Raw genomic sequence first — 13520 nt, 5'->3', positions numbered from 1 at the left:
ATCTTGCATTGAGATGCATCAGCAGCAGTGGCTCCGATGAGCTGCAGGGCTGCGATGTGAGGTCCGGTGTCCAGGTGCATCACGCATCGGCGGTCCCAATGGGCTTTGGAGTGATACGTCAAGCTCCATTGGTTTTACTAGGACCAGAGCTGGCATCGTAGAGGATCTTTAAGCCCAGATCCAAGGGTCCTGGACTGGGTTGGCACCTTTTGGGGGAAAAGACTCACAGCAGGCAGAGACCAGGTGCTGGGTTCAAGGTGATTGGAGCCTTCTCTGTCCATGATGCTCTTATCAGCAGGCCAGCCAACTATCCCTTGGAGTCACTGTAGTGGTTCTGGGTTCAGGATGCAGGTCCAGTCCTTCTCACTCAGGCAGCAGAGAAGCTGTCCTTCCTGCAGAACAGCACAGCAATCCTACCAAGTCTACCACAGTTCCAGTGGTTTACTGAAGAGTTGGATCTGAGGTACTTCAAAGTAGGAGAGGTTTCTAGAGGCTTCCATCCCCAGAGGTGCTTGGAATTTCCAGCCGCCCTACCCTGGCCTCAGGTTGTCTCTGGGCATAAACGACTAGTGTAAAATACTTTGTGAGTGTGCTCAGGCAGAGCCTTTGGGATGTGCAAGTGTGGTGGATCACAGCTCCTCCCCCTCATCAAGTCAGAGATGGCCCCACCTGCCAACACCTATTACCCCTTTGTCTCACTGTCTGAGACTAATCCACAAAGACCATCTGCCAGCTACACCTAGTCATGTGACCCGGGATACAGACTGCAGGCACCAAATAATTGGGACAAGAACTTGCCAAATTTCTAAAAGAGGCATTTTCAGTATAGTAACTTAAAATTTGCCTTTACCAATAAAGAGGGTTTCAAATTACTATTCCTTATACACCAAACTCAACATCCCTACATGCTCCCAATTGAAAGTTATCACTTATTAAATATAATAAGGTAAGCACATATTATCCTATGGAAGAAGTAGGCCTCACATCAGTGAAAAACTAAGTTTAGGCGTTTTTTACTACCAGGACATGTAAAACTCAAAAGTACGTGTCCAACATTTTAAATACACTGCACCATTCACTCTGGGCTGTGTATAGTCTACCCTTGGGGTGACTTCTATGTACTATATATGTATTAAAAAGGAAGGTTATAGACCATGGCAAATGGTTTATTTTGCTGGATTGAAATCACAGTTCAAAATTGCCCATACAGGCAGAAATGGCAGGACTCGGACATGTTAAAAAGGCTACTTAAGTAGGTGGTGCAATAAGTGCTGCAGACTCACTAGTAGCATTTAATTTACAGGCCTTAGGTACCTGTAGAATCACTTTACTCGGGTCTTACAAGCAAATTAAATGGGACAAATGGATGTAAGCCAATTTTACCATGGTTAAAGGAAAGAGCACAAGCACTTTAGCACTGGTTAGCAGTGGAAAAGTGTGCAGAGTCCTTAAAGCCAACAACAACGGGTTCAAAAACAGAAGGGTGAAGGCAAAGGTTTGGTGGATGACACTGCAGAAACGGGCAAGTCCAACAGCATCCAAAAGTGCGCCAGCACAGGGATAGAGCAGAATAACATTGCATCTTAGTAGACATGGCAATGTTCTGCTCTCTCCTTTGATGCAACGAGGTGCAGCAACTTTACTTGCTGTGCTGTGATGCGTATCTTCTTGGTAAATTTGGCCTTTAGAGTGTTAAATATACATATACCAGGGCTGATATCTCTCTTGACACAGAAACAAAGGGATGTTATGTCAATAAATGATGTATTTAGTACAACATTGCATATTTAAATTTGTTCAATTTCTTTTTGAAGTGGTCAGAGCTGTTTGAGGCAAGAAAACCAATATTCTTATTTTGTGTAGATAAGAGCACTGAGTTTTGTCTACATAGACTAAATACGATCAGATTTTTTATGCTTAAAATAACACTGACACATGGAGAAATTGAGCCAAAAAGATCAACTATACGATTTGCTTCGCAATGGCGGAGGAGCGGTGCCCCACTGGATGAGACCCAGCAGTTGAAAAATAAAACAATATTTTACTATTGTTTTCTTTTTCAGCAGCTGGCACAGCCAGTGTGTGTAGGAAGGGGTGGGGCATGGGAGGGAGGAAGAATGGTGGACTTCTAAGTGCGCATATCTGTTGGTTGGCCATCTTAGGCCAGCTAAACAGACATGCCCAGTCAGGTTTCTCCAACCCAGCTGTATTGCACAGCTGGGTTACAGAAACAGCATAGACTCCCTGTGCCTGAGCGAGTGTATATTCAGCCCGCCCAGGCCAATCCCTGCGCTGCTCTCATTGCATGAGAGCAGCTCGGGTATTTCACAGGGACTCGTGATGTTTCCCAGTGTCTGCTGGGACCAGGAAGAAGAGGAACTCCGAGGCGCGAGGCGGCTGGCAGCTTCAGGCAAGTTTTTTCATTTTTATTAACTCCACGCTCCCCCCCTGTGCTCCTACCCCTGCACTCCTGCGCTACCCCGCACCCTCTACACCTGCCTCACCACTTTTATTTGTGTCACCCGCTACAGATGCTATGTGGTGCTACAGAATATCTCTTTGCAAACTAACACAAAGTAGGATGTTTATATAATCCAGCCATCGATAGGATGAAAACTACAAGTAAATAAGCAAGCATGAGCAAAGCCAATATGTCTCGATTCTAGGCTGAGTCTCAGCAAAAAATGTCACAATGTTCTTTCAACCTCAACTCCAAAAAGTAGAATTGATGTCAGAAAATAAATTCACCAACAGGTGTTGTCAATGCACTAACATACACACTAGGGAGCTGATAACGATGTTGGGCCGAAACACTTCTGCCCGACACCGCATCGTTCATGGGACCGGCCCATTATATTTTATAATGGGAGCATGCATTCCGGCTGTAAACTGGCCAGAATGCATGCTCACATTGTAGAATGGGAGGTGCAGTTCATCCCTGCACCCCTTGACAGTCTCCTAAAGGTGCCTGCCAAGGGGTGCATGGATCAACAGGGGGGCACCATAGGGGGCCCTGGTGGGGCCCCAAAAGACACTTTCCGTAATGGTTTCCATGTCGGACAGACCGGCATGGAAACCATGTTAAAAACCGTCATTGTAATCTCAAGGGCGGAAAGGCTCACCTTTGAGATTACTACACAGCTTCCAACTGGTGGACGGGCTCTCTGAGCCCGTCGGATGCCAGCCGGAATGACCGGTCGGATTTGTTTACGTCAGCCTCCATCATAATGAGGCGATCGTAAACGAATCTGAAAGGCCCATTACGATGAGGCCTAAAAGGTTCCGACCGAGTGTCGAAGCCTTTTACAGCCGCATCGTAATCGGCTCCTAAGTGTCCCAGGGTCTCCAGTTCTTATAGGCTGTATCTCATAATTGATGCTGTGGTTACAAATTCCTAGTGGCAGATGAACGCACAAGTCCTGAGACACACACAGGCCTTCTTACTCTAGGCTGTAACAGATAAAATGAGATTTTAGGTTTGTGCCCAAGAGCATCCTTCATCAATGAAATCTCCAGGACAGTAACAGGGGGCAAGGTGACATCAGGGCACCCATCCTCCAATAGAAAGATACTATCCTAGAATCTAGAATAAGATATAAGCAAACATATTTTGTCCCTCTCTGGCAGGAAACACGCTGATGCAGTCCACGGTACTTAGGGGCTGAGGGTGGTATTAGGCAATGAAAGCTCCTGGAATGGCTCAGGCTGGCCCTCAACTGTCATTCAGATGAAGTGTGTCCCATGAGATGGTCTCCTTGCAAACTTTAGTTAACTAAAACTTGCTCCTAGTCCTCTATTCAGGAGCAGCTTTTCTACCTGAGCCAAGCAATGCAGTTTCAGGTGTAGGTCAGAACAGCACAGCATACTCCAGAGTCCGAGGCTGGTTGCTTTGACAAAAACAGTGACTTTTAGAGTGCTGGCATTAGTCAGATGTACATTTGTACTGGTGCAGATGTTAGACAAATCGAATCCATCATTTTATTTTTGCAAGTATGCCAAGTTTGGAACAGTCACAGAATGGCACAGCCCAATCATTTGGAGTGCCATATTCAAAAAATCAAAACAACAGCCATCCAAAGGAGAGAGCATTTTTGTGAGCCTTCCTTGGGTTCTATGAAACTGGGAAAGACAGAAATAAATTCTCTTAAAAACGTCGATTCGTCATAGTCATGGCAGACATCTTGAATAGGTCTCAAGACAGTCACTGACAGAACACCAAGGATGGAGATCCAGATGGCTAGAGCATGTGGGTTGGGCTGGGTCTCATAACAGCCAAAGACCCTGTGGGCAGAACACCCAAACAGTAGAAAAGGTAGAAAACTAGATTGTTAAAGTAAAGGAAGAAGGAGACTCATGTGATCTGTCCGCGCTCTCTCAAAGCCAAGATAACATGATTCCTAATACATAAAGAAGTTTCTTTGAGGAATCCACAATTTACTCCAGAAAAAAGCTTAGTACAGGCAGCAAAGTCTGGCTCAGAGAAAGTTCATATGGTTCATGAGTGGCAAAACCACAACAAAATCACAGTTCATAAAAAATAATTTGGATAAACAGGATAAATGCTAAGGATTAAGATATTAAAAAGTTTAAAGGGGACGAGAGGATCAGGAGTTACAAAATTATCCAAAAAAATTCTTTAAAAACAATTGGAACTAAACATCCAAAGCATGTCTATGGAGTGCAGTTTACTGGGACCTTAGCAGCACCCTCTGAGGCCAACCTGCAATGCAACAGGGTTGGATAGAGGATGTTGGTTTTTCTTGGTAAAGATCTACATACGACTGTGACACAAGTGTTCTTTGTTGCGTGCCACAAAGGAACAAAATTAGGCAAGGTTTTGTGATTCGTACAAGTTTTATTTTCGGACCTTGTCATTTTTTTTAAAGCTAAAAGTTCACATCAGGGCAAGTCAAACCAAGCCGGATGCATAAAGATTAGGTATGTCATTTCTGCAATCCAGCACCACCTTATTTCTTGATGGTAAAAAGCTCAGAGTGGGACAAGCAAGATATCAAAGCATCTTCATCAGACACAGGTTAGGGCCATTTCCCACCTCTTGCAATTTACCTTTTGAAATTGTTTAGTAGTTTAAGTCTTTAGCAGGGCAGGACTAAAATCTGCAGCTGGGCAGGGGCCCATGAGTTCAAAAAACACTTTTTTTGTTGTCTGACTGCAGTGTTGAATTTGATATCACAAGTTCCGGGAGGGCCAAACCCGGTAATTTGTCACCATCATTCTAAAATGCCAGTTCCTCCAAAAGACCACTACTATGAAATACTTCTTGAATACCAGACCATAGATCCAGAGCCAGCGGTCCAATCATCACTGGTTCTGCTGGTTTACTTACAGCAGATGCAACTTTATCTGTCCCTACATATTTCAAATGTTCTCAGTCTCAGGAAAGAAGTTCCACTGGAGACAAGCTGGATATGGACCTGCACCCAATCTTCCTTGTGCTCCATCAAGAGGTAGAATTCCTAAACCCCGGAGCATCTTTTACAGTCCTAATATTGAATGCAAGGAAGGAGGTGTCTGTTCTTAGACCATTACCAAGCAAATAGGCATTCCTTCAGCAGGTAATATTCTGTATTCTTATTTTCCTCCCAGCTCTCTAACTGGAAAGTGACTGAGTGGTAAGGGTTCCCTCATCTGTGATTGGATTTGCAAATACTCCTAAGCAAAACAAACTAACGTTCTAGAGCATAGGCACTTGCGAACATTTTCATTGTGGCCAAAAGTTGTGGTCTGTGATGTTACCGAGCGCCACATTGATGCCAGTGGGGTGTGGTCAGGCGGGGGGGAGTGGTGGGCATTGGCGATAAGGGGGTGTAGTGGAAGCAAAGCATATACATCTAGTAGCTGAATTGCACAATGTGAAACCAGAAAAGCTGGGATTCATCCTGGTTTCCCCACTTTACCAAATTGTGTGATCCTAGGCAACAGTTTTATTTCACTTTCCCATCTTTTTTTCATTATCATATATACGAGGATCTCGAAATACATGACTTCAGGATGCACACTGTACAAAACCTTCTCCTGTATTTGATTTCATAAACTATAATGTTTTACTCGTATAATAGGAACCCAGGCCACCCAAAGAGTGCACGTAACCACTAACATGCCTCTTTAGTTTACTACTGACATTGTTGGCAGGGTGGGGGAAGAATTAATGTTTCTAAATTCACATTTAAAAATGTTCACTTCATAATACTGCTTCTCAATGCCCTGATATTATCTGATGTACTAAAGTGAAAAGGTTCTGCATGTTAATTAAATACACTTTGAATCTTGAAGAGACGTTATCATATTTTTATACTTATACTGGAAGATGGCTTTAAAAATGAAGGTGCTCCTAAAGTTAAGTATTACAGGGCTCAATAGTCACTTTCTTTCTTTATCACCAATTAACTTTAAAATAAATGCTTGACTATTTATTTAACATTGTTCTTATTGTTAGCATCTCTCTAGTAAACAGCAGCGGAGTGCTGTTGTACACCAGGGGCCATGTAAAGGCCAGGAGAGCCGCATGCGGCCCCTGGGCCGTACTTTGAGTATCAATGTTCTAGAGCTGTCCCAAACCCAAATTTTGCCACACCTGTAAACAGGTGTTTCCCGAACTAGGCCATTAATGACAATCGGTATCCCAGAGTTGTGGGCCTCAGTTACATGATCTGAATGTATTGTACAAGAATGAGGTAAGTCAACACCACCCCTAGGGGTAAAGGTGAATGGTCTTATGCCTCTTACTTGAATCTGGGTTGCAGCCAAATGTCAATTTTTACTTTAAGCTTGCTGACAAGCTCACCATATATGGTGGTTCTTGGCACACTTACAGACAGGACACTATCAGACTGTAGACTAGAAGTGTTTAAAAATGAAAAAACCAGACCTTTCCTATTTATGCACCCAGGATCAAAATCTTGTATCCATCAAGACTGCCCCAACACTGCTCCAGTTTAGGAAAGAGTTGAATCCTCACCTCCTTAACGAACACTACTTCACAATGCATTAACTGTGCACAACTCAGCTTCCTCTCTTATTACATGCTGACCTTAGCTTGCCACTGACTATGAACAGCACTCTGCTGCCTTTCGGCTAACTTCACACTCATGAAATAACATATACATACCTATCTACATAGGCTTGTGAGGGGGCTGGAAGCTCAATGCGCTAAAACACTCCCAATCCAGCAGACTCTTGTGATCTGCTGGTGAGAAACACACACACATCAAGCACAGATGCAGAGTCCAACAGCCAAAGAGTCCACCAAATGACAGGATGCAATAGTGGCCTGCACTGTGCAAGGGCTTGTGTTTCCATGATGTTACATTTTGGTAGCATTTTCATGTGTTTGGGATTTGATTGAATCAGACTATACATGTGCATATCCTTTGTAACTAATGTCTACATCATGTGAAAAAGTTAAAATCGGCCAGAACACTGCAGTCCAACAGCAAGAGTCATGACACAAGGTCTTACAACAGTGCCATGTTTCAAATATCTATGTGTTCCTCCTATTAGAAGTGTCTATTTATGTATAATTTTAAATACACTTTTTACCTTATCTGTTGAATATGGACTTGCCTTTTAAACTTGTAGAGAATGAAGGCTCCCACAGCTACAAGGCAGATGGCGAAGATGACTAATATCGCCCAGTAGCCACTCCCACTACCTATCCTTTGGGCATCTGAAAAACAAAATACATAGAAAGGTCTGTAAAGACACTAGTAGAATCACATGTGAATAAATGTGACACTGGAGGTACAATGGGATGAACCAGCATAAATGACAATAATGGGGAAAAGGGATTTGTTTTCAACTTATTGCCATACTAGTGACCAAACTATAAACATTAAAGGGCAAAAGACTAATAATAATGGATATATATAAGACATGAATATAATCATTGATGTAGATAAATCAAAAAATCAGGAACCAACAAATTAGCTGTTTTGTACCTCTGTAGATTATTGTGCACTGAGCACTACACATGAGCAAGCACCTAAAGTGGGGTGCATGTGCCCACCAAAAATTCATAACATTCTATTATAGCTTTAGAGCCCGACGTAGGGGGCTCTTTCGGCCATTAAAGGCCCGCATCAGCATTAAAGGTCAAAGGTGAGGGCCTTTAACAAGGGAGCGGGCCTATAATGGCCGGTAAAGCCAGCTACGGAGGGTTCTAAGAGAGCAGAATGTTCAAATTTGTAAAACAAAGGCCTCACGGAGCCCAAGGGGAGTTGAAATCCCCTCGGGCTCCGTGAAGCCTTTGTTCACAGCACCAGCTGTGAACAAACACTGGAATGTTGATGCTCTGGGCTTCTACCAGCCATTAGAATGATGATTTCCATCAAACAAATCTTGCCTAATGTTTAAGATACCATCTTCAGGGAAGGGCAATAAGAGCTGTAAATTAGTCCCCGCCCCTCCGAAGCAATTATGAGCCTGAGCCACAGGCGCGGATGCCTAATGATGGTGGTCATTAATAGCCAATATTACTCTGTAGGAAACAGCGGTAAGGTTATTAGCAACTCTACCAACACAAAATAGGGTTATGCAGCTGGTACAGAAGCTGCCTCTCACATGTGCATAGGATAAAAGTTGGACAACCATATTGCCTCCAGCACCTGCCCTTAGGCTGCTTGTGAACTGCTTGTGAGGCAGGTGTATGGTCCACTGTGACATCAGCACATCGGGGGGCATGGAGTGGGCAGGCACAGAATTTTCACAGAGCGGGCCTATAACAGTAGTTATAACCCACACGGGGGTGTTGCGATTGGCTGACCAGTACCTAATGTACTCTCCATGGTGCTAATACCTTGTAATGCATTGTCAAGGAATTTAAATAAAATGACAACAGAACCCATAGGGAAAATGCCGAATGTATAAAAATTATGTGCATTTGTAAATAAATACGCATTTGAATGTAGAGAATAAATATTCGGTGTCTTAAGCATTCCTCCACTTGAGGAACCCACCACAGACTATGTCAAACTGGTCAGCCTTGCATTTACATGTTTGATTTTTACCTGCAGATGTTAAACGGGGCTCCTGGGTTATAGTGTTCCCAGTGCTTCATTTGTAAAAGAAATAAATAAAACATCCCTGGGCCTTCGCCAGGAGGTCACTGCAGGTTTCACCACCCATTGCCTCTGCCAGCTCTGCTAATGACACCCAAAAAAGCAACTACTACCCATCACACTCCTACCAGTGTGCCAATTCAGACTATGCCAGGCCCCCAAAGCAGTAAGGATAGCTTGCGCAGAGGGTATTATCATCATTTGTAATGTATACTGAATTAATAAACAACTGTTGTTGCTCTCATCTCTAAATTAGTTAAACAGCGCCACTATGTGGCAGCCTGTAATAAGTACTGTTGTTGATAACTAAGTGCCGGTGCCATGTACCGGAAACCATGGGCTCAAATTAAGCACTGAGAGGTATATGTACAAGGAATTTGGCAGCACTGTGCTCCACCATTTCCAAAATGCAGGGATGCACAGTATTTACAGAAATATGGTCCACCCCTGTGCTTTCCCTGGCGCTAAAATGAGTTGCCTAGGGCCAACACAGACACTCTTGCACCATAGTGCAAGGGTGCCTGAGGTGCAGGGAATTATTGTTTATGTGTAGGAAGGTGTCCCTTCCTGCACAATCAATAATGGCGATTTGTTACTTTGTGTGCTGCAGAATGCAGCACACATAGAAGTTGCAAATCGTCAATATTTAATGATTGTTTATGTGCAGGGAGGGGCACCTTCCTGCTCATAAACAATCATTCATGGCACTTTGCCCTTTCTACTTGTGTGCAGCACACATAGAAAAAGCAAAAACGAGGAGAAAATAAAAGTATTTCTCCTCGTATCTCCATTCTAATGCCTGCTCTTGCATGGCGTTAGATTTTGGCGCTGCCTCAGATTTGCAGAGCCTTGTAAATCGCGGGCTACATAAAAAGACAATGGCTGTTGCAGTGGAACACCCATTGCATGCCCCTTTCACGCAGATACCTGCATGAAAGGCTACCATGTTTCCGCCACTTTGTAAATATGGAGCAGAGCATTGTGCCACTGGAACGTCGTTAAAAGTGATGTTCCTGTGGCGCAATGCCCTGTAAATATGCCCCGAGTCTGTTCCAATACAGCATCACTTCCATGTCAAGTTACCCGTCCTATTTATCATACCATTGTCTAATCTGAGATTTATTTGTCAGCCTTAGAGATGACAAGTCACCAGCTGACATGACGGGTGCATTGTTGATGCTTTAATCAAACACACTGATGATTAGACACCGTACATTCTAAGAATGAGAAAAATACACATCTCCAAATATTACCTGAGTCGGGGTCTGCTAGCGTCACCGACACCCAAAACCCTCCTCTTAAAAAGAAACTGATGTTGTGTGCATTTAGGACTTGTTTTATGGTCGTCATCCGCTGAAATCAATGACAAAAAAACACAGGCATTTACTTCTATCTTACTATCATAGCCAAGATGGTGTATTTATTTCGTGGTGTAAGATAAAAAATACATAAATATGAGATACACCATTTGCCATTACTTCTGAAAATTGACCTGTTAGTTTTGAATACATTCCATGTTACCAAAACCAATATAACAGTTTCTTCATTAGTCACAAACTAAACAAATCTTCAGAGATTACTTTTCATGAAATGAAGGAGTTCATCAAACAGCATTACCACAGCATGTCATCAGCATTCCTGTTACACTAAGTTTATTCATGCATAGACATATTAGTCAACCAACCAGGCAGCCATTCTACAGCATGGCAGCCATACTGTCCTGCCACAGTGTTCTGTTCTGTCTGACACCTTCCTGCACAAAAACAATCCTTTCAGGCTTTTTCCTCTTTCTACGTGTGCTGCAGAATTCAGCACATGTAGAAAGAGGAAAGAAACAAGGAGAAATAGAGATATTTCTCCTTGTTATGCCTCCCTTGCATTCCCAAGTCTACCACCCATGGTAAATCTGGGAATGCACCAAAACCAATGGGGGATGCCTGGGAACACCCACGCTCCACACCATGGAATGCCTCAACTTACGCTTTCTGCGTTACTCCACATTTACCAAACACCCCAGACCCACGCAAAGAGGCGTTGCATGGCTTGGTAAATCTCATCTAGGTGTTGTCTCACTGGATGCATGTATCCTGTTCAACCATAGCCTGTCAAGTGTCTGTAAAGTATGCCAGACATCTGTGAGGCGCCAGTATGCTCTATCGAGGGTCTGAAGGGCCAGGATACTGTTTCCAGTTCCACAGTCTTCAAGGCGTCTGCAAACAGTGCTTCCTTTGTTATCCGTATTTTCCTCATAAAAGCCTGTACACCTTTCAAGTAAACTGTAATATACCTGTACATTGGACATGCCTATCTTCTGATAGGCGTGTGTTCAGTGTCCATGCAGCCTTTGCTCTTGAGTACAGGTTATCACTCCTCCCTGGCCCTGGATCCAGAGATTGGAGCACAGCTTTCCACCATAAGGCATGTGTCTGAGGTGCTCCTCATTGCAATGTTACAGTCCACACCTCCACACCCCCACGCCAGTCTCTAACCCCCTAACACGAATTCCACTCTACAAATATTCGTAAGTTATGCCCTCATTTTAAATGCAAAGAGGGAGGATTCTGCACCAAACAAATGTGAATTCCTACAGCCTTAGCTCTTTTCTCTACACACATGAACTTCTGTTTTGAGCACAAGGAGAGAACTCTGCCTTGTCTACTTGTGACCAACTCCACCGCAATTCAGTGTGCTCTTTCCCCACCCCAGAGCATGGTGCCGCCTTGGTAAGGAACTGTGGGCTGTATGATGATGAGCTGCACTGGCTCAGCACAGGCAAGCACCAGTTATTTAGCACGAGAGGTATCTAAAGTTCATACATATAACATAGAACAGGCCGGAAACAGTAAGCAGAGATTGCCTCGCTCTATTTCTCACTTTTTTTGTCTAGAGTTTCTGGATTAACTCAGAGAAATTTCAAGTTACATGTTTGAACTTAAGACACACTGCCCTAAGATAAACAGGTCACTGCATCATGATAATGTTGCAGGTGTTCTCATCCATCATCAGCGTAGTTATTCCACCTGAACGCTAAATCCTTTCCTCCACCTGGGATGCGATGCTGTCTGCAAATGTCTGTATAGGTTTGAGCTTCGGGGACTGTTATGATCATGGGTTGGATTGCGACTCTGAAGGATGCCTATTAGGCCCTGCTAGTGTATGGTCTCTCATTTCTAGTGAAAGAAAATGATTGTATTGCTTGGGCTGAATCTCATAGCTGAAGGTGTTTTTCACAATAAATCAATATTTTTGAAGTAGGACAAGGAATTGTTTATTGCTTTCTTTCAGTGAATAGGGCAGTTGTCGAGAGGAACTAAAATAAAGAGAATATTGACTTGTGTGTTGTGAAGTTGTGTACCTCAGAGATGGAGCCCTAGAAGTATTCTCAGCAAATGTGAATGTTCATTTTCAGCAGTGGATTGTAAAATAAGCCAATGAGACCAGGTCTTTCAATAATACCACGTATTAGCCTTACTTTGGAGTATGCCAATATTTTGCAATAAAAGGGCACAAACTGTGGAATGCTCTGCTCTTTACATTACACTAGGAGCACAGACACCTAAAATCTTGATGTCCTTTTGGTCCCATCAGCATTGCTTCCTCCTCCTGAGACATGTTTTGCATAGAGGGTGCTATGAAGTTATACTTTGTCTTCCCATTTATCCATTTGGTTCACAAAGATACTCTTTCCATGTTCTGCCCTTTAAAATTCTCCTGGTGTTGCATGGAATTATCACTTATAAACATTACCACCACCTCTTTCAATGTCCTTTGTAGGGTAAGGCAAACCCTAAATTAAGACCACTACTAGCTAAGCTGTTTGAAAAGGAGATGCCTGCAGAGACATTGGAGCAGCACCAGAAAGGACTGATTCCAGGTGGATTCAGAACTCGTAATAAGGCCTCTAATGTACATGTCCAACTTTTGTAATACACTGCACCCTGACCTGTGGGCTGTTTAGGGCCTACCCTAGAAGTGACTACACGTATTTTGGTTTATTGCTTTGGTTTATTTTGCGAGGTCTAAGTGGCCTTTTAAAACTGAACACACAGGCTGCAATGGTAGGCCTGAGACATTTTTAAAGGGCTACTGAAGTGGGTGGCACAAGCAGTGTTGATGGCCCACTGGTAGCATTTAATTCACAGACCATGGGTACATGTGGACCACTTTACTAGGCACTTACAAGTAAATTAAACGTGACGATTGGATGTAAGACAATGTTACCATGTTTGAAGGAAAGAGCACAAGCACTTTAGCACTGGTTGGCAGGAGTAAAGTGCACAGAGGCCTAAGAGCCAACAAAAATGGGTTTAGAAAACAGGAGAGTTTAGGCAAAAAGTTTGGGGATGACCCTGCAGAAAAGTTTAAGTCCAACAGTGGGAAAAAACGCTAAATGTCGCCGCCTCCGAATTGGATAATTCCTGTGATCCTGGCTATTAGGGTAAG

The 13520-nt window shown here is 43.4% G+C and overlaps 1 protein-coding gene across 5 annotated transcripts in view; it reads right to left on the bottom strand.

The window, feature by feature from the left end:
• The window catches only part of SORCS2 (sortilin related VPS10 domain containing receptor 2), a 2262720-nt gene that overhangs the window by 44126 nt on the left and 2205074 nt on the right, over nucleotides 1-13520 (bottom strand). For 3 of the 5 annotated variants that reach the window (XM_085642460.1, XM_085642463.1, XM_085642464.1), the window contains exons 24-25: nucleotides 10331-10430; nucleotides 7561-7687 (exon numbers count right to left, since the gene is read on the bottom strand). In XM_085642460.1, the coding sequence (XP_085498586.1) occupies nucleotides 7561-7687; nucleotides 10331-10430 (227 nt within the window). The remainder of the gene's footprint in view (nucleotides 1-7560; nucleotides 7688-10330; nucleotides 10431-13520) is intronic. The other 2 variants (XM_085642465.1, XM_085642462.1) reach the window with 1 other exon arrangement.

The sequence above is a fragment of the Triturus cristatus genome, chromosome 2_2, assembly GCF_964204655.1.
Source record: "Triturus cristatus chromosome 2_2, aTriCri1.1, whole genome shotgun sequence".
NCBI classification, from domain to species: Eukaryota; Metazoa; Chordata; class Amphibia; order Caudata; family Salamandridae; genus Triturus; species Triturus cristatus.
Note: the sequence above shows the minus strand (reverse complement) of the source record. Positions and strands in the feature narration are given on the sequence as shown.